The following is a 22,762-nucleotide window of genomic DNA, read 5'->3' as shown; positions in this document are numbered from 1 at the left end:
ACAAAATAACCCACCCAAATCTAACTCTCTCTGCTAATGTTATATCTGCCACATCTGCAGTGCACATGGTTTTGTACATTAGCTAACAAATTTGCTGCTGCGATCAGGTCTGAACTAGGCCCAGTGTGTATACCCAATATTGTATGTCGAGAAATAGTGTACAATATTGCATGGGGCGCAAATCGTTTTAATGTGTACACAGCCTCTATGAGTCTCCAAAATCCTACACTTAAATAAAGGATTTTGTGAATCTGCATGTCATATCAGAAAATCCAAGTCCTCCAACATGAAGTAACGAAACTGCAATCATTGGATTTTTAAACACCAACTTTATAGCACAACAAACAACAAATATATTGCATTCACTTAAAACTCAACTTGGACAGGTACAGTATATAATAAATCACATATCAGTACTCTAAATAAAAATATATTTTCACACGAATACAACTTGATTTGGCAGGCAATCATAAAAACCATAAAACAGCAAGAGAAACATAACACTGTAGGCAAAAAGCCTAAACGTGGGGCTTCCATGCGCCAGTATTTTCCCCTGTACAAACCCTGCTTTTGCTCCTGACAATCTGGAATACTGAAATGCCTGGAATTTCTACACACACATATTAAGAGTAGAACTAGTCCATTTGCGATTCTGTAAATCTGAGTTACAGACAGTGCTAACTCCATGTCACAAGGATGTCCCGGTTTGAAAACATTTGGACAGCCCTACCTGTATTTGTCTTACTGTTTATATTATATATTATCATCTTTAAAAAAAAAAAGAGAGAAACATTTATGCAACAAACATCAATTATATTAGCAAACAATGTGCTTATATATCAGTTTCCCTATGTGTGTGTGTGTGTGTGTGTGTGTGTGTGTGTGTGTGTCTGTCTGTCTGTGTGTTTGTATGTAAAGGACTAGAGTTCTTCAAATTCATGGCCCCCAGAATTCAGTGCCTCTGGATGCATGATTCTTCCCATAAACAGGACACAGCCTAGAATAGAGAGGAACAAGATTACAATGCATTTTTGGGGGATGCCATATTTCGATTTAAAAACGCATCTAGCAAGAGCTAGGATATTGTGATAATCAAAAAATATTATATAACAATTGGTAAAAACTCAGACAAAAAAAAAACAAAACAAAAAGCTGTTCTAGACTTGATTTGTGAAGTGGCAGAGGTATGTTCGGTGACGAATGGTAAAAAGAACCTATATCATGTAGCAGGAATGTAAATACTGTATTATTTCCCGAAGCGCTGCATACATTATCACCAACATCCATAATCCTTTAGTTATATGCGAAACCCTCGTGGTGCCAGAGTCCAATTACAGAGTACATAAACAAATAATCAAAACAGGAAATAGTGACTTACAGTTGAAGACAATATAGGACAAGTACATGATAAATAAACAAGATACATCAGCAGATGACACTGAAAAAAGAATAAGGATTTGGTGCAGTCGAAGATTATTAAAGTGAGGAAAGGATAAGCACATGATGGAAGAGGGCCCTACTCGTGAGAGCTTACATTCCAAAGGTGAGGGACAGACAGACAGACAGGGGGTGACTCAGAGCGTGGAACAGAGGATTAGGATGAGATTTGGCTTGGTTTGGTGAAGAAATGGGTCTTTGGAGCCCATTTGAAGTTTTGAAGAGAGGTGGAGAGTCAGAAGGGATGTAGAGAATTCCAGAGAAAGGGAGCAGAACATGAAAAATCTTGGAGGTAGGAGTGGCAGAGTAAAGAGGACGAGTGGGAGTGAAAAGGGACATAAGGTCAGAGATGTAAATGGGAGAGGAGTGGGTGAGGGCTTTGTAAGCAAGTGTGGAAGCTTGAATTGGACTCTGAAAGGCAAGGGAAGCCAGTGAAGGGATTGTAGGAGAGGGGAGGTGGACATAGTGTGCTTGGTGAGGAAGATGAGCCAGGCTGCAGCATTGAGGATATATTTGGACTGGAGAGAGGCATTTGTCAGGGATGCCAGTCATGAGGAAAGTCCAGTAGTCTCGTCTGGTGAAGACCAGTGAGTGGATAAGGGTCTTAGTAGCATCCTGGATGAGAAAGGGTCTGATCCTGGAAATATTTTTGAGATGAAAACGGCAGGGTTGTAAGAGGTGCTGAATGTGTGGTTTGAAGGAGAGGGAGGAGTCTATGATTACCCCAAGACAGCACACTTATGGGCTAGAGGAGATAGTTGTGCCATCAATAGATAATGACATTGTGGGAGGTGAGAATGTGTGGTGGGAAGATGATCAGCTCAGTCTTAGAGATGTTATGTTTAAGAAAGTGCTGGGAAATCCAAGAAGGGATAACAGAGAGACAGTTTTAGATATGACTGAGGAGAGTGGGGGAGGTGTCCGGGATAAAGGTAGATTTGAGTATCGCTAGCATAGAGATGGTACTGGGAAGTCAAAAGAGCTACTCAGTTCACCTAAAGAGGACGTATAGAGAGAGAAAAGTAGAGGACCAAGAACAGAACCTTGGGGGAGACCTACAGTTAGTGGAAGTGGGGGAGAGGTGGAGTCATGAGAGGAGACAGAGAAGGAACAGACACATAGGTGGAAGGACAGCCAAGAGTGGGCGGTATCACGCAGATCAATAGAGTGAAGGATTTGCAGAAGGAGAGGTGGTCCACAGTGTCAAAAGCAGCAGAGAGGTCAAGAAGAATAAGCAGAGAGTAGTGGCCCTTAGATTTGGCAGCATGGAGGTCACTGCTTACTTTTGTTAGGGCAGTTTCAGTGGAGTGGAGAGGATGGAAGCCAGACTGGAATGGGTCAAGCAATGAGTGTGAGGAAAGAAAGGCAGTAAGGCGGTTGTAGACAATACGCTCAAGGAGTTTGGAGGCAAGAGGGAGGAGAGAGATGGGTCAGCAGTTGGAGTGGGTGTTTGGATCAGGATCAGTACTAAATCCCGCTGGACGGGATCCCAGCGGTCGAAATACCGACGCCGGAATCCCAACCACACAATCCCGACAGGGGTGGCGAGCGGAACGCGGCCCCTTGCGGGCTCGCTTCGCTCGCCACACTGCGGGCACGGTGCCTCGCTACGCTCGGCACACTATTATATTCTCCCTCTATGGGTGTCGTGGACACCCACAGGGGGAGAATATGTCGGGATTGTGCTAGTCGGGATTCCGGCGTCGGTATTTCGACCGCCGGGATCCCGTCCAGCGGGATCTTGACCGCCTCCCTTTGGATCAAGGGTAGGTTTTTTTAAGATTAGGGGAGACGAAAGCATGCTTGAAGACAGAGGGGACAGTGCCTGATGAGAGGGAGAGATTGAGAAGGCGGGCAAAATGGGAACAGGCAGAAGGAGAGAGGCAGCAGAGGAGAAGGGAGGGGAAAATATGATTTTAATTACCTACTGGTAAATCCTTTTCTCATAGTCCGTAGAGGATACTGGGGTCCACATTAGTACCATGGGGTATACACGGGTCCACTAGCACTTTAAGAGTTTGAGAGTGTGGGCTGGCTCCTCCCTCTATGCCCCTCCTTCCAGACTCAGTTTAGAAAATGTGCCCGGAGGAGCCGGTCACAGCTAGGGGAGCTCTCCAGAGTTTCTCTAGTAAAAGTTTTTTTTTAGAATTTATTATTTTACAGGGAGGCTGTTGGCAACAGCCTCCCTGCTTAAAGGGACTAAGGGGGGGAGTAATGTCTCCCTGCATTGTCTGAGCCACTATCTCCGCTGACAGGACACTGAGCTCCGGAGGGTGCTGATCGTTAGCCGCTCCAGGCGACCGCTCACTCCCGCAGCATGCCGCCACCCTCTTACAGAGCCAGAAGAATTTGGTGCCGAGTGAGTCACCAGCCCCCCTGGCAAGCGGAGAGCCAGTGTAAAGATGGCGGCAACAGGGAAGGTAGCGCAGTATTAACTGCGCTCCGGGGCACAGCGGTACATAGTGCGGCGCTGTGAGGGGCGCCCTGAGCCAGCGCCTATACCCTACACTGGTCTGCAAGCATGTCAGGGTCCCCGGATCGCTGCCAGGAGAAATCCTCAGGCCAGCATAATATACTGAAGAGCGGGAAGCAGTGCCATGTTCAGGGGGTGGAGCTTCTCAGAGCGGACCTAGCAGCGTTCAGCGCCATTTTCCTGCCTGCAGTTCCTGTACAACAGACGCTGACAGGGAGAGCTGTCCCTCCAAGCAACTCCAGCAATCCTGTGTGGTACCAGGGGGTTGTAGAAGGGGGGGGGGGGGGGGGGGGGGGAAGGGGGAGGCTGTGTAAAGTCTGTGTAGTCTATTAAGGTACACAGACAGCGCTGGTAGTTTCATTAGTTCTACCTCAAAAAGCGCTGTGCGTGGGTTGGCTCCAATCTCGGTCTCTCTCTGTGGCATACTTGGGGGGAAACTGTGCCTGACATTTCCCTGTGTGTGTGTGTGTGTGTGTGGTGTTTAATATCTCACATAACCATGTCTAGGGATATGACTGTGTCATATGCTGCAGAAGATGTTTCCTCTCAGGAGGGATCCATTCCATGTACACAGGATTGCAATGCTTTGTCTCAGATCCCTTTTGTTGAACCTGAGTGGTTAACTTCTATCAAAGGAATGATCTCTCAGATTTCTACTAGGGTAGCGAATACTGAGACTGAAACTCAGGTGTTGAAGACGTCTATGGCAGTTTGGTTAGGCTCTGTCCCTATTCCTGTAAAATCCCCCAGGAAGTAAGAGAAAAACAGATTAGAGCCATGAATTCCTCACCACATACATGGGAGAAAGATTTCAGAGTTGGTGAGGGGGACGGGGCGGAGAGGTAAGGTATAGGAGGAGGTGGCTGGTTTCTGATGGTCTGGTGGGATGTGATGTCCTGACGTACGGAGTCAATTTTGGATGTGAAGTGGCAAAAGTCAAGAACAGAGAGTGAGGAGGGGAGATGAGGTTGGGTGGGCAGGGGAGGGAGTTGACAGTGGCAAAGAGGCGCCGGGGGTTGGAAGACTGGGAGGAGATGAGATTCTTGAAGTATGACTGTTCAGTGAGGGAAAGGGCAGAACTAAAGGATGAGAACATAAGTATGAAATGGGGGAAGCCTGCCTTAGAGTGTGATTTCCTCCAGTGTCGCTCGGCAGTACATGAGCATTTGGCAGAGGGAGCTGCACGGTTATTTAAAAGAAACAAAATTTGCACAACTTACCAGTTTTACGGTTTCTAATCAAGAAGAAGAATGGGTGATCAAAAATAACCTGGGGAAAAAGCACTGCCATCCTACTAGTGGCAATCATTCCTGTAAACACAAAACAAAGTGTAAAACATAGACCAATTAAAATAATGACATCCCATCATTACATTGCACACTCCCTCACTGGCAGAGTCTATCCATCATGCCACAACTGCCCATTAAGTGCTCCTTCACAGCAAATGACCCGTTATAGAACTATGAACTATATACACTGCTCAAAAAAATAAAGGGAACACTAAAATAACACATCCTAGATCTGAATGAATGAAATATTCTTATTAAATACTTTGTTCTTTACATAGTTGAATGTGCTGACAACAAAATCACACAAAAATTATCAATGGAAATCAAATTTATTAACCCATGGAGGTCTGAATTTGGAGTCACCCTCAAAATTAAAGTGGAAAAACACACTACAGGCTAATCCAACTTTGATGTAATGTCCTTAAAACAAGTCAAAATGAGGCTTAGTAGTGTGTGTGTGGCCTCCACGTGCCTGTATGACCTCCCTACAACCCACACAAGTGGCTCAGGTAGTGCAGCTCATCCAGGATGGCACATCAATGCGAGCTGGGGCAAGAAGGTTTGCTGTGTCAGATCTAGGATGTGTTATTTTAGTGTTCCCTTTATTTTTTTGAGCAGTGTACTATGCTAATAAATCTAAATGGATTCAGTATGAAATCCCGACTTTCGGGATCCCGGCAGTCAATATACCGACGTCGAAATCCCGACCTCGAGAGCAGTGTGTCCGCTGGCAGGCTCGTTGCCTTCGCCTCGGTCTCAGTGGCGAGTTTCGCTCGCCCACTACTATATTCCCCCTCGGGTGGTGGCGTGGACCACCACTCTAGAGGGAATACCAGGCGGCAGCCGGGATTTCGACCACTGGCATTTTTCCTGCTGTCGGGATCCAGCATCAGTATTTTGACTGCCGGGATCCAGTTGTTTGGGAAATTAACTACATCCCACCTAAATACATATAAATAGAATTTATTAAATCAGTTTACAAACATGACAAACGCCTTAACATGAGATTGTATGTTTATATACCCCTAAATCACAATAATCATGAAGATATGTGTATAGTGTATGGGTATTTCTAACTGTGTTTGTTTTTAGATTCTTTTTATGGATATATATATATATATATATATATATATATATATATGGGTTTCCTTGCTCTTGACGGTGGAATAGCTACCCAAGCAAGTTAAGTTTAAGGTGAGACATCGTCCGGAAAAACAGCACCTCAATGCCGATGCCCTTTCCAGGAGATTTGTAGGTCCTGTTCCTCCAAGCAACCCTATGGTGAAGCTAGGGGAGGAGGAAGAAGGCGAGATGGGTGACCTCTGGAAGGCTGTGTACCTGGGCGGATGGCTCAGGTAGGGGTGGGCGAGGCAGAGAGCTCGCCTGAAAATAGTGTAGCTTCAACAGGGTGGTTGAAGCTAAGGGGGAAGGAGTGTGGCAGAGACAGCATTTTTCCATGTGAAAGTAATGTGGAGGATCCAGACCAGGTTTTGGAAGCAGTAGCAGAATCCCAGGTGTGTGATCAGCAGCACCTGGGATTTCCTGATATAAGGGTTTCCAGGGCAGTGTCACCCTGCTCTTGACGGTGGAATAGCTACCCAAGTGACAGGCCAGGTTGTGTGGGTTAGACTAAGGACAACTGGAGCCTATCAAGAGTCTGCCATGCTGAGAGTGCCTGTATGCTACTGCTGGTAATACTGACTGCATATGGATTTAACTTGCTATGTGACGGCGGTGGAACGCACGCTGGGACCGCAGTGGAACGCATGCAAGGGTTATTGCGTCCACAGCCCCTAATAATTAAATTTAACTTACATAAACCACTGCACTAAGTTAAAGGGTCTTTATACTACACGGTAACCATATAAATAAATAGCAGCCACAGTAAAATATAGGAAATTCAGTAGGTATTACAGGGGGACACACAGGAAATGAGGTAATTAAGCTCAGGGTTTATAAACCCAGCTGCTCAGCACAGTGTTTACTGCTGTTCAGGAGAGCCTGTCATTCTGTAAAGTAAGTAACACTGTTGCCATTTTCCTCTTTCATTTGAAAGCACTTATGTTTATTTGAGACAGAAAATGTAACTATCTGTCTACACTTAAAGGCTGGACTATCACTCATTCCGAGTTGATCACTCGATAGCTGCTTTTAGAAGCAGTGCAAACGCTAAGCCGCCGCCCTCTGGGAGTGTATATAGGGGGTCATTCCGCGTTATTCACTCGTTGCCGATTTTTTCGCAACGGAGCGATTAAGGCAAAAATGCGCATGCGCATGGTACGCAGTGCGCATGCGCTAAGTAAATTAGCACAAAACTTAGTAGTTTTACTCACGTCCGAACGAAGAATTTTCATATTGAAGTGATCGGAGTGTGATTGACAGGAAGTGGGTTTTTCTGGGCGGAAACTGACCGTTTTCTGGGAGTGTGCGAAAAAACGCAGGCGTGCCAGGATAAAACGCAGGAGTGTCTGGTGAAACGGGGGAGTGGCTGGCCGAACGCAGGGCGTGTTTGTGACGTCAAACCAGGAACGAAACGGGCTGAGCTGATCGCAGTGTAGGAGTAAGTCTCGAGCTACTCAGAAACTGCTAAGAATTTTCTATTCGCAATTCTGCTAATCTTTCGTTCGCAATTCTGCTAAGCTAAGATACACTCCCAGAGGGCGGCGGCCTAGCGTGTGCAATGCTGCTAAAAGCAGCTAGCGAGCGAACAACTTCAGAATGAGGGCCATAAGCTTAGCAGAAGTGCGACCGAAAGGTTAGCAGAACAGTGCTGACATTTTTTCATGCAGTTTCAGTGGCTTCAGACCTACTCCTTCCTTGCGATCACTTCAGTCTGTTTAGTTCCTGCTTTGACGTCACAAACACGCCCTGCGTTCGGCCAGCCACTCCCCCGTTTCCCCAGGCACGCCTTCGTTTTCACCTGACACGCCTGCGTTTTTTAGCACACTCCCGGAAAACGGTCAGTTACCACCCAGAAACACCCACTTCCCGTCAATCACTCACCGATCAACAGAGCGACAGAAAAGAGTCGCTAGACCTTGTGTAAAACTACATACTTTTATGTGAAAGTACGTTGCGCATGCGCACTGAGGCCCGTACGCATGCGCAGTTTTGCCATTTTTTTACCTGATCGCTGCGCTGCGAAAATCGGCAGCGAGCTATCAACTCGGAATGAGGGCCTATGTTAGATATTGTAGCAATTCACTTACACCTGAAGGCTGGGCTGATACATAGATGTTTGTCCATATTAAAAGTTATGTTCTTTGTGATCATTGTTAGTTAGAGAACAATTATGATAGTACTCTTTGTGATCTGAGCCCAATCATAATGTTTATCTAAGAATGAACACAATAAGGAACAGATTTTAGTCAAACAAGTTCAGAACATTATGTTATACCTTTAATATATTAAGAAAAAGATTATTTGATGTTACCTATTGTCTTATAGGCCTGATCAATACAATTGTGGTTGTAGCCGATAGCGAATACAGCGGTTCAATCCCTATATTGCATTACCGTATTGGTATGTATGATTAATTCTTTTCATTGTAAGAAAAAAAAAAATCCCATTCCTATAAATATATACAGTATATTTTTATAAAAAAAATCGGAATTAATGCAATTGAAATAAATTGCATATGTTGATATTATTTTTGTTACAGGCCTGTTCAACTGTGAATACTGGTGCACTCAGCGTCATTAATTTTTGATTTTATTATACTGGTATGTATTAAGCATTAACACATATGTGTTGTAGATCAATTCCCCCTTCACTTCGGTATAAACATTATATATTGTCATCTGGATAGATATATGTTTTGTCATCTTAAATGATGTATTATCACCTGGATATATGCATGGTACATTTTCTACATGTATTGTGAAAAGTATACATTTTGTCAACAGTGTATTATATACATCGTTATTATATGAAAATGATAGCATATGAATATTTAATTAATACTAAGGAGAAAATCCCCCCTCCCCTTTCCATCAAATCCATAGAACTGCTCTGGATAATCACCCCCTCTTATAGTATTAAATAATACATTAATTCTCATCCCTCATAATGATATGGTTCTTTCAGATTTTACCTGTGGGAATAACATTACCGTTAAATCGGTCATTTGCCCCATAGAGCTCTTCCAATACCTATTGGTATATATAAAATACTACCTCTGAATATGATCACTATGGCATGTTATATATGAATGCTCATACTTTTTATATCCATCATTTAGACATGAACCCCTGATGAAGTCCTTTGGGACGAAACGTGTTGGGTTTATTTCAGATGTGAAAACATCAGACGTCCTTTAAGAGACATCATTGGATGCAATAGGCCGTTATATCATGTCTTCTATGAAATTGAAGTCTGTATTTTAAATATGTTTGCCGCTTGATATTTATGCAACATTTTACATCCAATACATTGCATTGGTCATTGTTATCATTTGAATAAATTTAAAATTTTTAGTTAACTGTGGTCAAAATTGGGAAGAGAATTCCTATTTAGAGTTATCATTCATTCAGCTCCCTTAGACATTGTGTATCATATATATATATATATATATATATATATATATATAGCAAGAAGTAAAATAGCCGGCACTCTCAGTATAATCAACCACCGGGGTGCCTTCCAATGCAGGAAATAACGTTAATATAGTCCCCTGGGTGTAGCTATGCACACTCAACCACCCTCCAGGGACCAGGCGGCACTCCACGGATTCTTTGAAAAATAGCTTTTGTAAATTAATCAAAAGTTCAATACATAGTGCAAAAAACAAACCGACGTTTCAACGCCTCACAGGCGTTTTTTTCAAGGTGCACAGTGCACAGTGGTTTGTTTTTCTTTGTTTTTCCAGCACTGTGCACCTTGAAAAAAACGCCTGTGAGGCGTTGAAACGTCGGTTTGTTTTTTGCACTATGTATTGAACTTTTGATTAATTTATAAAAGCTATTTTTCAAAGAATCCGTGGAGTGCCGCCTGGTCCCTGGAGGGTGGTTGAGTGTGCATAGCTACACCCAGGGCACTATATTAACGTTTTATATATATATATATATATATATATGAACGGGTGGTACTCTCCAGACTTTTGAATTTCAGTAGCGTCCTTTAATTAAATTAAAGGACGCTATTGAAATTCAAAAGTCTGGAGAGTGCCGCCCGTTCATTTGCACGCTATTACAGGGTTACCGACCCGGGGAGGGCATCAGAGCAAGCACTTCATGAGACCCTTGTGAAACTGAGTGCCGGATCAAACCGAGTCTCTCTCTCTCTCTATATATATATATATATATATATATATATATATATATATATATATACATACACACACACACACACACACACACACACAGTATCTGTATATGTTTTTCCACCTAAGTGAAAGTACTGACAGCGCCAGTGAGTTTTATTCTGCCTTTTGACCTACAGCATTCAGCCATAATGAGTTTAAACCCTAAGTGCTTCCTAATAGGTGCAACGGTCAAAATGTTCTTAAAAAAATATTTATATACACAAGTAGTGTTCACTCCAGGTCTGGAGTGGGGCAAGGCGCCTGGCGATCAATAGGGCACGATTGCTCCCCCCCCCCAAAAAAAAGGGGCGTGGCGACTCAAAAAGGAGGCATGTCCTTTTAATCACTGTGGGGGTATACACAGCACTCACAGAGATGCTGGCCAGTCCCAAAGCTCTCCGTGAACAGCAACTATTCACCAGACTGTGATGGTTTCACTGCAACTTTTCCCCCTGCAGGACACTGTGGCCAGCGTGTAGGGACGAGCCCCTGGCAGGCTGTTTCAGCGGGTCTCTGCAATTAGGGCAGCAAGCAGTGTCCTGCTAAGCCTAGCGTGAACACCAACAAGTATACACACCCACAGGGTGCTTAGTCACAGTTCTACACAAAACCACTTTTGTTATAGGTTGGGAAATACATGCTACAGATTTTTCTGGGTTATTTGTCATTCTAGTTCATTACTGTCCACTTGAAGAAGCCTGACATAGACAGAGCTGAAACTGACTTTATGCTTCTTTCAGACGAAGATATCCGTGATGCTACCTCCTCCGTCATAGCTTTTTACTTCTGGTGCCTCCTAGGCATGGTGTGAAAGCCACCTCTACTCAGAATACTCTATTTCTCTAGCAGCTGTTGAACTGCTTTCTATAGGTCTCTCATTTCCAGCACATTGATGTGAAGGTTATGTTAGTGACCAAGCACCCACCACTATCCTTGTCCGGAGAACAACGCCTTCACCTGAAGCACTGGAAGCTTCCATCTGTATTAATCATTCTGGATCAGACAGTAGCATTCCCTGCGTCTTTCATTTTGGATTTCACAAGCAGGTGAGAGACCTCTTAATGGTAATTGTTAACTCTGTGGCAATTGCTAGCCTGCTTGCACAGGGTTATTAATTAACTAAAGATTGTGCATGTGTCATCTTGCCCTGGGAACCTCCCCTATGATGGAGAAAAACATTTCCAACAATTAAAGTACTTTCCTTACTGTTTGTTGATGGATCTTTAATTGATGTGCTGTAATTGGAGACACCTTTCTTCTTACAAAGCTACTTTGTTCTATTTGATATGTATTTGCACACCCAGGGATTGTAAAAGGGACAAGTTGACAGTTTGTTCAGTGTACAATTCAGTTCTGCACAAAGGTTATAGCTTGAACTCCCTTAGCTTTTACATGTTAGGATCTTCTTATCACCAAGATATTATACAAATTTGGTCTTATCTTGATGCCCCATTTTCTTAATTCCGCCATTACATCATCAGCACTTTGGTAAAGTTTCTTGAAGAGGTCACCAGGCTGAAGGCGGACCGAAGAATTGGAAGTTCTGTCACACTATCCAGAACTGATAAACTTCAGGTCCTGAACGATCCTTGAAAAATCTGTAGATGTGAATTATTATTTTTGTTTGCTGACAGCTGTTAGGATTACATGCACATATTTCATTAGGACAGTAAAACATGGAGTGTCTCCTCGGGTCCAAAATTGTGTGGTGGGTTCCGAGGGTTTCTGGAAAAGCAAAGGTTTAGAATGAAACCCCTTCAGATCGGAGGGATTTGGCAAAAACTGCTCTGGCTTTGGTCAAACCTTTTAGACTGTTACAAAGCGTCTCAAACTTTACAGTCCAGGATTCCTTTTGATTTGACAAAGACTTTTCCCTTAGGATACTGATGAAAACTATCTTCCATTTGTCTCTTAAGGGCTCTAAAACCTATTAATCTTTGTTGGACTGCATCCATGTTTATTATTTATTACCATTTATTTATATAGCGAACACATTCTGCAGCGCTTTACAAATAATATTTTGCCCATTCACATAAGTCCATGCCTCAGTGGAGCTTACAATATTCCCTACCACATGAACACGCACACACATTCACAATAGGGTTAATTTTGTTTGGAGCCAATTAACCTACCAGTATATTTTTGGATTGTGGGAGGAAACCTGAATACGCGTAGGAAACCCATGCAAGTATGTGGAGAATATACAAACTCCCTACAGTTAGCGCCATGGTAGAAATCGAACCCATGACCTCAGTGATGTGAGGCAGTAATGCTAACCATTACACCATCCGTGCTCCCCCATGTTCCACAATTCCATGCAGTCCTGGTGTTAAGGTGTGTACACAAGGTGAGATCTTTGCTATGCCCGATTTTGACTATGCGATTTCCCTTGAACTCCCCCAGAACTCAGATAGCACAGATTTTGACTACCTGTACTTTTGATTTTGTCTATGTACGATTTTGACTAAGTGCCAATTTTGACTATACTTTGTACTAGATAGTACAATAGATAGCCCAGAGTGACTTGCCTGCCATCTAGCCTTGCGATACCGACCCCGCTGGAGTGCGCATCGGGATCAAACCGGTATCGCAAGTTGCCTAACACCTAGAGATGTGCACTAACTTTCCTTAAGATTTTGACCATATAGTCAAAATCTTACAGATTTATCTCACCGTGTGTATAGTCCTTTAGACTGGACTGATTTTGTAATAATGGGGTGCTCTAATTTTGCTTTTCATCTGTAATCTTGAAAGGGCTGTTTAGAAGCAGAAGGGATATTCTACCTCTTGTATGGTCTTTCTGGTTTATAGCTTCTTGCTTTTTTGAATTGTTGATGTGATGAAAATACTTAGACCTTCACTCCTGCGGCAAATAGTTTGATTTTCCTCCTAAGGCTTTTGTACAAAATGCCCATCAAATGAGAGATCAGCTAAGCTTTATTTAGACTGAGGTACTGCTACCCAGGGCCATAACCAGTGGTTTATGCCACAGACCAGGGGTATTCAAAATGGGACGCTCCAGCTGCTGTGGAACTACACTTTCCAGCATGACCTGCAACATTGCTATACCAGATTTCTATGTAGTTCCTGAAGATCATGGAGTCTCTAAATGAACACCCATCCTCAAGGGAATTGACATTCTCTCAGATATACTAACAAGTGCAGCATCTACTTTAGGTACCAGACTCAACTTCAGTACTTATTCCATCATTAAATGGCTACATACACTATAGTCTTTTAGCATTTTAGTGACACATTTAAGCCGTTGACCTTACTTTAACACTTAAAGTGCTGGTAGAAGTCTTTACCAGTGTACTCATCAAAAAGGGATTTTTGCATAGTCATGGCTGCGTTTGTGTCATTTATTTCCATGGATTTAAATATGTGTTTAAGCAAGATTTCAACATTATCAATAACTTTCTTGGTGCTTCTTTACTGTCCTCAGAGTCATTACTAGCAGAATCTTCTGTTGCTTCTGATTAATACAATTTTGAATGGGACATCTTCTTTATCTATACTTTAAATTGTTATCTGTTCTCATTGGTGAAAAGACTTTCATTCAGGCTATGAGTTCTGGAGGCAGACTCTTTCCTTTGGTCTGAGAACTGCATTTACTACAAAATACACCTTCACATTCAGCAACAGACTCTGCTGCTGTGTCTTGCTCTTCTTAGCTCCCCCATTATACCGAAAACACAATATACTGTCATTAACCTATTTGGTATAATGCTGGATTATATGATTTAAGGGTTTCCATAATTTAGGGGCTTGCCTTAAACAGTCATCTGTTTTGGGTCCAGATCAGGCTTCATATTGCTTCCAGATGCCGTTTCCTCCATGTATTAGGTATAGGTAATTAGATATAGGTAATGCTCAAAGCTGTTCTGAATCCCTTTAAGATCTCCCCGTGGGAAGTGTGACACTTTTGAAATGATGCAGCTCATACACAGAACAACAGAGAGTCCAGTTCTGCATTTTTTTCAAGCTACAAACAGATCTGCTCCCAGAGGCAGCAGGCTGGTGTTCCCCGGGTAGCCAGTTCGTCTTCAGCTTGTAGCATTAGATGGAGTCTTACCCGGACTGATGAAAAGGTACGCCCCAGCTAAGCGGAAAATATTACACCGCTAAAAGACCTACTTCAAGCTAGAGATAGGAATAAGGGCACACCTGTAGAGGAGAAGTTGCACTATGTTTTACCTAACTAATGTATATCTACTTAACTTTGAGGGGAAGCTATCCATTATAGTGGCTACCATGAAGTACTGAAAGAGCAATACCATTCTAAACGTCAGCAATCTCTATTATCAGTGCTCTGTAAGAAATACCGCTATCACAGTCAATGGAGGGTATCCTATTAGCTGCGGTAATTGTTCGCACAGAAAAAAATGGAATTTAATATGGTTTTTTGCCCAATGGTCATTATCATGCTATCCAATTATAGCCTGTTTTTTCTGTGCACAAAGTTACCCCTGTTTGCGCAAAAACACACAGGGTCAGTTAAAAGCCGCGGACCTATGTGTTTTCACAGCTGCTATAGCGGAATTTTTTTTTACTTATCAGGTATTTGGGAACCAAACCCCAATAAGCGCCTGCAGTGGGGCTAATAGGATAGCCCAGGGCAAGTCAATTAGCCGCGGTAAATTACTGCTGCTAATTGGATACTGCACTATGGCTGCACTTCCTGGCTAAGTAGCGTCCACGTTCAAGAGACATAGAATGGATTTTGACGTTTTCCCAAAGCATTATGCTATAGAACCCCTTAATGGAATACTGAACCTTGAATACCTATATGCGTAACAATGATGTTATACCATACCAGAGGCTGCAGCAGCTTCAGAGCCCTCTTCATTAATCTCAAGGTAAGACTTGTGAATGGCTTTGGCAACATAAAGAGCCTTGTTTTCTGGAAAACAAGAAACGCAAGTTACAAAGTTAGTTCTCAAAACTGGGTAAATTTTGCCTTAATGGATGCATTAAGGCATTAGGTTATGTCAAGCCTGGAAATTGTTCCTTGGGACAGATTAATGGATCGGGTGCAAACAAGGCTATTCCTCAGCTCAAGGTAGATTAGTAATTAGATACACTATTAGTTGATGTACCGCTGCCGGTCACTGAGATCCTTTAAGCTTGTGGCTTATTATAGTAAGACATTGCACGGAGTATGGTAGGTCTTGCAACTGGAATTGCTCAGATTAGATCCCAAATATTAACCTCTCACACTGTGGTTTAAACTTAATATCCTCCCCCACTACCTAACATCTTCCACTGCAGTCTTGTACCAACACATCTATCTATACCTATTACAGTCATCTAGGCACAAATCATAGCCAAAGCCATTGGGGAGGAAAAAGCAGCTGTGAATATAGTTCAACCACTTTGTACAAATTGTCCAGTAAGCCAATTGCTAGCAGAGAATTGACATATGCTGTTCCAACATGGTCATCATGCATCAAATACTCAACATGTCATCATCATAACTTTATATTTCCCACCTCTGTCTGTCACTGTACTACCCTGCTATGGCCATGGAATCTTGCTTAGACATTGAAACCGCATATTCTGTTAAAAACCTAGAGTGAGCTCCATTCTGCATGACTATTGCATCCAGCGGTAGACATGCTACTGAAGGCGCACCCCCGGCATTTACGCCTGATAGGCATTTTTAAAAAATGAGTGGGTCCCGCAGGGAACTGTGAAGACCAGTTTCATCAGGTGAGCACTGCAGCCAATAGCAATCTTGCAGTGTTTCCCCATCCAATCTCGGCTGAGGCCTCCCTAACTCCATGCCTGCCCTCTCCTCAACCTGCCAGAGCCTGCTGCACTGCCTGCACTCCATGTGCTGTCCTGCTCCGATCTGTTACCCCAGCATACTGTAGCAGAACCTCCATATTCAATGTCTAGTGCTGTGTACTAACTGCCCCAATAAATTCTCTGTGCCTACTATGAATTGGTGGCATATAGGCCCTCATTCCGAGTTGATCGCTTGCTAGCTGCTTTTAGCAGCATTGCACACACTAGGCCGCCGCCCTCTGGGAGTGTATCTTAGCTTAGCAGAAGTGCGAACGAAAGATTAGCAGAACTGCTCGAAAATCTTTTCCTGCAGTTTGAGTAGCTCCAGACCTACTCCTAGATTGAGATCACTGCAGACTGTTTAGTTCCTGGTTTGACGTCACAAACACGCCCTGCATTCGGCCAGCCACTCCCCCGTTTCTCCAGCCACTTCTGCGTTTTAGCCTGACACGCCTGCGTTTTTTAGCACACTCCCGGAAAATGGTCAGTTTCCGCCCAGAAGCACCCACTTCCTGTCTATCACTCACCGATCAGCAGAGCGACTGAAAAGCGTCGCTCGCCCCTGTGTAAAATTGCTTAGTTTTGTGTGAAATTACTTGGCGCGTGCGCCCTGCGGCCCATACGCATGCGCAGAACAGGCGATTTTTAGCCTGATCGCTATGCTGCGAAAAACGGCAGCGAGCTATCAACTCGGAATGACCCCCTAAGTGAATTGGCCAGCGATAACAGTAAAGTTAAAAAAAGAGATGTGTGGGTGTCGGGAGTTGGCGCTGGAAGGGAGGTAGGGGAGTGAAGCTGATGGTTCAGCTGGGAGATTATGGTTTTAAATGAGCAAAATGAATACTTATCTGAATGATTTCTCAGTAAGTTCCTGGACCTTTAGGGGAAGATATCTTTCCTCCAGGAACCGTGAGGTCATACGACGTAGAGGTATGGAAAACACAAATAAAATTTTTTTTTGAGTTGGAGATCCTCAAACATTTTTTTTTTTTTTTCAAAATATATGCGTTTTGTGATAACAAATATGTGAGGAAGGAAGGAGAGCTGCCAACATTCCCTCCGTGTGTAAACCCTTTTGTTTTTATCCAATAAATCCCTTTTTTACATACATGGGTGCCTTAATAAGAACACGCCTTGGATAAAGATACCTTGATGTGCAGACGAAATACGCATCTTTCAGTGAGTACCGGTACGCAGCTCAGCATACAAAGATACCATGATGTGTTTATGTCACTATTCTTTATTGTAAGTTAGGTACGCCACCTATTTGCATGTAAAAGAAACCTTTATATGCTGTATACCTCGCTCACTTTGTGTAAGTGAGGTACGATCATCTTACCTGAAAACCTCACATATTTGTTAACACAAAACGCATATATTTAAAAAAAAATTTTTTTTTTGAGGATCTCCAACTCAAAAAAAATTTTTATTTGTGTTTTCCATACCTCTACGTCGTATGACCTCACGGTTCCTGGAGGAAAGATATCTTCCCCTAAAGGTCCAGGAACTTACTGAGAAATCATTCAGATAAGTATTCATTTTGCTCATTTAAAACCATAATCTCCCAGCTGAACCATCAGCTTCACTCCCCTACCTCCCTTCCAGCGCCAACTCCCGACACCCACACATCTCTTTTTTTAGCTCTATCTTTTTGGATTATTTTTGGGATTAATCCAGTGGTGTAAGGGAGAGGCAGCAGGTCATTTCACTTATCAGGAGCGCCTCTATCTCTCTGCCAAATTTTTGTTTCAAATTGTTCCAGATAACAGTCAAGTATTGGAGTCTGATGGCATGTGAGAAAGCCAGAGGGGCATTGAAGGGGAATGAGTGCCGTTCTGTAGACGTTTTCATATATTTAAGATGCGGACAGTATCTGGCTCTTAAACTTTTCAGCCGACTACTAGATTCTTGAAAAATATGTCGAGCCCTGCTTTACACGCATGATAATACATTTTTTTTTTAAAACCACATCACCAATACCCTCACCTACCACTTCTGCAAACAGGCATTTGTTCCTGGTAACATGCTCCTATTTAAATACTGCTGGGAGAATTTCATTCAAATTCCATTTGTTCAATGGAGCCACTAAGACTGGAAACATCATTGTTTCCCAAACTTGGTCCTCAAAGACCCCCCACAACGAGATTTTAAAGGCTGTCCATGCTTGAGCACATCAATATTACAGGATGCTCTCATGTTTGATCCATATGTATTTTAGACTTGAACCTAACAGTAAGTGGCCTGTTCATCAATAGGTATCAATAAATAAGGAATGAATGGGACAGCAGTTCAGATAAAAAACTGTTCCAGCGAAAAGCTTGGCAGTGAAGTGATAGCAATGAGGCTGCTCCTGAAAAGAGGTCATACGTTTCCTCTCCAGCAATAATGCCTCAATAGCCACAAAGCTGCTAACTCTACCAAAGTTATGCTATTAAAGTTTGGTAAATAGGGCCAGATCAGAGTCCCTACTGAGAATTATGGAGACTACTGTCTGTAGCTTTATTCAGCCTCATCTAGAAGATATTACGGATATCTCCAGTGTTTGGCTCTTCTTAAAAAACCAAAATACCTAAATCCACATGCTGCAAAAGTAAAAGAGCCTTGGTAAATAGGACCCAAGGACAATGGGCTTAATTCAGAAGCGATTGCTGCTACAACAGCGATCGCACTCTGAAGCCTTTTTTTCGGTGGGCGCACTGCGCATGTGCAGCCAGTGAGATGCGAAAGCATCTCATTGGTGCGATTGCCTCTGCCTGATTGACAGGCAGAGGCGGTTGTGGGAGGGGGTGCGGTCCAGACAACGCAGGTGTATCCATACCATTGCGGGGACGGGCCGCGGCGGCTGCCTAACGTCACACGTAGCCGCTGCAACCCAGAACGCGGTGGGTATACAACCCTATACAGTTTTCTCTATAAGCACTGAATACCCAATTTAATATGGCGGGCCGCGGCTTGTGACGTCAGGGCCTTACATGCGGGCGGACTAGCCCTGTGCAGTGCGTCCCCCACATGTCAGAGAAACTGATGGTAGATGCGCTAAATGTAGCACATCTACGATCAGCTCAGAATTACCCCCAATGTCTACACTTTATTGTATACTTGTACAACCCTACACAGTTTTCTTTATAAGCACGGAATACCCAATTTAATAGTTCTTGTTTTGCACGGTAAAATTTATTTTGTTTATAAACATGAAATTGAAATATTTTAATTGTGTAACTACAACATGTGGAAAGTGAAAATATTGCTTGCAGATGACTTCAATGCATTTTTAATGTGCTGTGCAATATAATAAATAATAAAGATAAATACAAGCAATAAAGCACAGTGACACAGAGCAGGAAAGTGTAAGTTACAAATACCGTGGTATTATCTTACCGGATATTGCAGACAGATCCGCTTGTCTACTGAAGATCTCTACAATGCCAAGTCTTGTCAACACATTCTTCAGATCAACCGTTTCTTCCACTTTGAACCTATAAGATAGGTTACTTGAGATTAAAGCAGCTCTTAAAAATAACATATTTGTGCCGTTCATAGATAACTGGAAAATGGTAGTAAAAAAAAATTAATAATAATAATAATAATAATACAAACATAGCTTTAAATAACAACTGAACACTGCTAGCTTTACATAATGCACAGTCCATGCTTTCAAGACCCTATGAATAAAATTACAGATTTTGCCTATATAAAAAAACTACATGTATGCTTTTATCAATAGGAATTAAAAATCCCTCAATCAAAACACATGTCCAGCAGAGATACAGTATTGACACTGCATGCCTTCCACCAGCACAGATTCTGCAGGGACAGAACTAAGTACCGTGGAAGAAATGGTGGACTGTGGGAAAATCGTAGGCATTATCTGATTTTCACTTTTCAAATGACAGTGAGTAACTTTTACATCCAAAAAGAATATTTCAAGATCTATGAATATATTTTAATGGTTTTCACTTTTTGGTTAAATTATAAAGAGTATTTTGTTTACTTTATTTATATATTCTAGTACATACTGTAGGTGATTTCTAGAGCATTCAGTAACAATGTTATTAGTACACGTTAAAGGACCGCTCTACGATGAAGATTGCATTATTCATTTACAAACGCGTGAGTTTCATGAGTTGCTCAATGTCCAGAAGACATCCATATGAGACAACCTGCAGCTACTGATGCGCACCGAGGGTATGTATGTCCAGTGCATGTGACGCTGCATGCCTACCCTACAGTCTTTGAGAAACCCTAAACTAAAAGTGAGCCACAGCGTACAAGGAAGGAGGAAAAGCTGAAATAGTGCACTGTGAGAACTCACATACTGGTCCTACAGTTTAACTTCTTATTTAATATTAAACTAAGGTTTTATTTCTGGAATTAATCATAACAGCATTGAGACGTGGACACTGGTTTATTAAATAGGGCATTTGGGGGTTTAAAGTGGTTTTGTTTTCCTCAACTATTAAAAAGCATATAGAAATGTTTCTCATTGCTGACATCATTAAACAGGATTTTGAGCTGAGCTTTGCCCGCTATGCCCTTCATGAGTGAGGTCCACAATTTATTTTCCTGTCCTATTATACAAGACATAAATGCACATAAATAAATATACAAGGCCTAAATCGATTCAGAAGTTTTACATTGGGAAATTATTTCCACTAAAACACAACACAAAAGTCCGTAGGGCTTGTTATTTTTACATTTGGAAAAATTGGTTTCCCTGTAATGTTACGCTGACAGGGATTAGGCGAATCAGAATGTATCACTCTTGTGCTCTGGCTTTTCGTTCTCCGTGGACATTATCTGCATTCTGCACTTCATAGTATGCCTACTCCAGTCAGTACATATAAATATTTATAACTGTTTATTTAGTGCTTTGATAAAATTCCACCCCGCTTCTGCATTTTAAATCAGAAGCCGGCACTGTGGAATCCTGCAGTTAATCTCACAAGCTAAGTAGGAAAATTACAGAATCACTACATCAAATTTCAATCTTGCTACCCTACACAATCCCGTATATCACTATGACATAAAGCAGGGTGGGGGAGAGGGATGGGGGGGGGGGGGGGGGGGGAACTGAGGGAAACTTTTTCCTTCCAGGGACAGAATTGATTTTCAATTTATTTATTCAGACATTGCTGTAAATTAGTTCACGACAGAAACCTTGATCAGAGAGGAAACATGAATTAAGCATTGTCAAGTATGGATGAGCATCAAAATGATTAAACAGGTTATATTGTTAAAAGGAAAAATAGAAAAGGATCTGCTGAGATATAGGCTAATAACAGAAACCTGTATTAAAGACACATTAGACTGGAATCCAACTTAATGAAAACTATATACATTGTACATAGCGCTGCAATAGAACAATCACAGTACGTAAAAGTTTAAAGAAGATTTCCAGAACTGGTCTTCCTAAACCACTTTTCCCCTCAGTAGGGGTGGATCAAGAGGGAGAGCCCGGGTGCAGCCCTGTTCGGGCCCAGTCTACTATGTATGCACTGTTTTCCAGGACAATGGGCACTGTTCGGGCCCAGTCTTGGAGTATGCACTGTTCTCCAGGACTATGTATGCACTGTTCTCCATGCCTGCACTGCTGGCGCCATTTTCTTGGTGATTCTGTAGCGATTTTCATGGTGATATGCAGCGCCAAAGGAGGGGTAAGTATTTTGAATGGGTGCAGGTACACAGTGTGAGCAACCTTAGCCTCAGGGGTCTGTGTGCACCGCACACCCAGCATTCATTATACATACACCCATGTGGGTGCTATTCTCATCATTATGCACCAAATTACAGAAGACCCCTTTTTCCTAATGGACATGGTTTGCAAAAAGGTATGAGCACTTAATCCTCTTCCTATTGAGGGACGCATTGCACTATTATGTCTTTCATCCAGGAAAGTGCAATTGAGACCACCACCCAGGGCACAGCACAGCTGTCCACCATTGTATTTGTTCCTGGCTGCCATAAAAGGTGCCTGGAGCCAGATTCCCTGCTCATCAGTGGCATCTGTTTCCGGCTCTCAGCATCAAGGTGTGTAGTGATGTAATGGTGATGTCGCTTGACGGTGCAGTGGCAAAGCTAGAGAAGGAGGCCTAAACCAAGTCAGCTACTGGGGTGGAGTAAACATACATGCAACATTTTTGTAATATATTTCCAATGGCCAACACATTGTTAAACAGCAATAGGAATGAGTCGTCCTCACCCTGCTTAGACCAGACTTTGTAAACCAGGGAAAAGAAATCAAATAATAGTCCTGTACTCTTGCACAGATCTTTTAGGCTGGGTTAACTAAACTGAGGTTGTTACATGGGCTCCCACCAATCAACAAATCCAAAGGTCCCCAATGATGAAAGCGTTTGCAAGTGACAAGCTGCGCGTCGCTCGTGTATTCTCTCTCTTCAGGATGCCACACTATGCCCACTGTCCGCACACACCTCCTATGTCACTCTCTACCGTGATGAAGATGGAGAGGTT

General features: G+C 42.7%; 1 protein-coding gene across 3 annotated transcripts in view; it reads right to left on the bottom strand.

Annotated features, from left to right (window-relative positions):
* Positions 1 to 309: 309 nt before the first annotated feature.
* The window catches only part of SERPINI1 (serpin family I member 1), a 164,984-nt gene continuing 142,531 nt past the window's right edge, over positions 310 to 22,762 (bottom strand). For 2 of the 3 annotated variants that reach the window (XM_063916193.1, XM_063916192.1), the window contains 4 exons: positions 19,670 to 19,767; positions 15,318 to 15,404; positions 5,131 to 5,220; positions 310 to 997 (listed from right to left, as the gene is read on the bottom strand). In XM_063916193.1, the coding sequence (XP_063772263.1) occupies positions 921 to 997; positions 5,131 to 5,220; positions 15,318 to 15,404; positions 19,670 to 19,767 (352 nt within the window). In that variant the 3' untranslated portion in view covers positions 310 to 920. The remainder of the gene's footprint in view (positions 998 to 5,130; positions 5,221 to 15,317; positions 15,405 to 19,669; positions 19,768 to 22,762) is intronic. The other variant, XM_063916194.1, reaches the window with a different exon arrangement.

The sequence above is a fragment of the Pseudophryne corroboree genome, chromosome 4, assembly GCF_028390025.1.
Source record: "Pseudophryne corroboree isolate aPseCor3 chromosome 4, aPseCor3.hap2, whole genome shotgun sequence".
Classification (NCBI taxonomy): domain Eukaryota; kingdom Metazoa; phylum Chordata; class Amphibia; order Anura; family Myobatrachidae; genus Pseudophryne; species Pseudophryne corroboree.
This window is presented reverse-complemented; position numbering and strand designations above follow the sequence as displayed.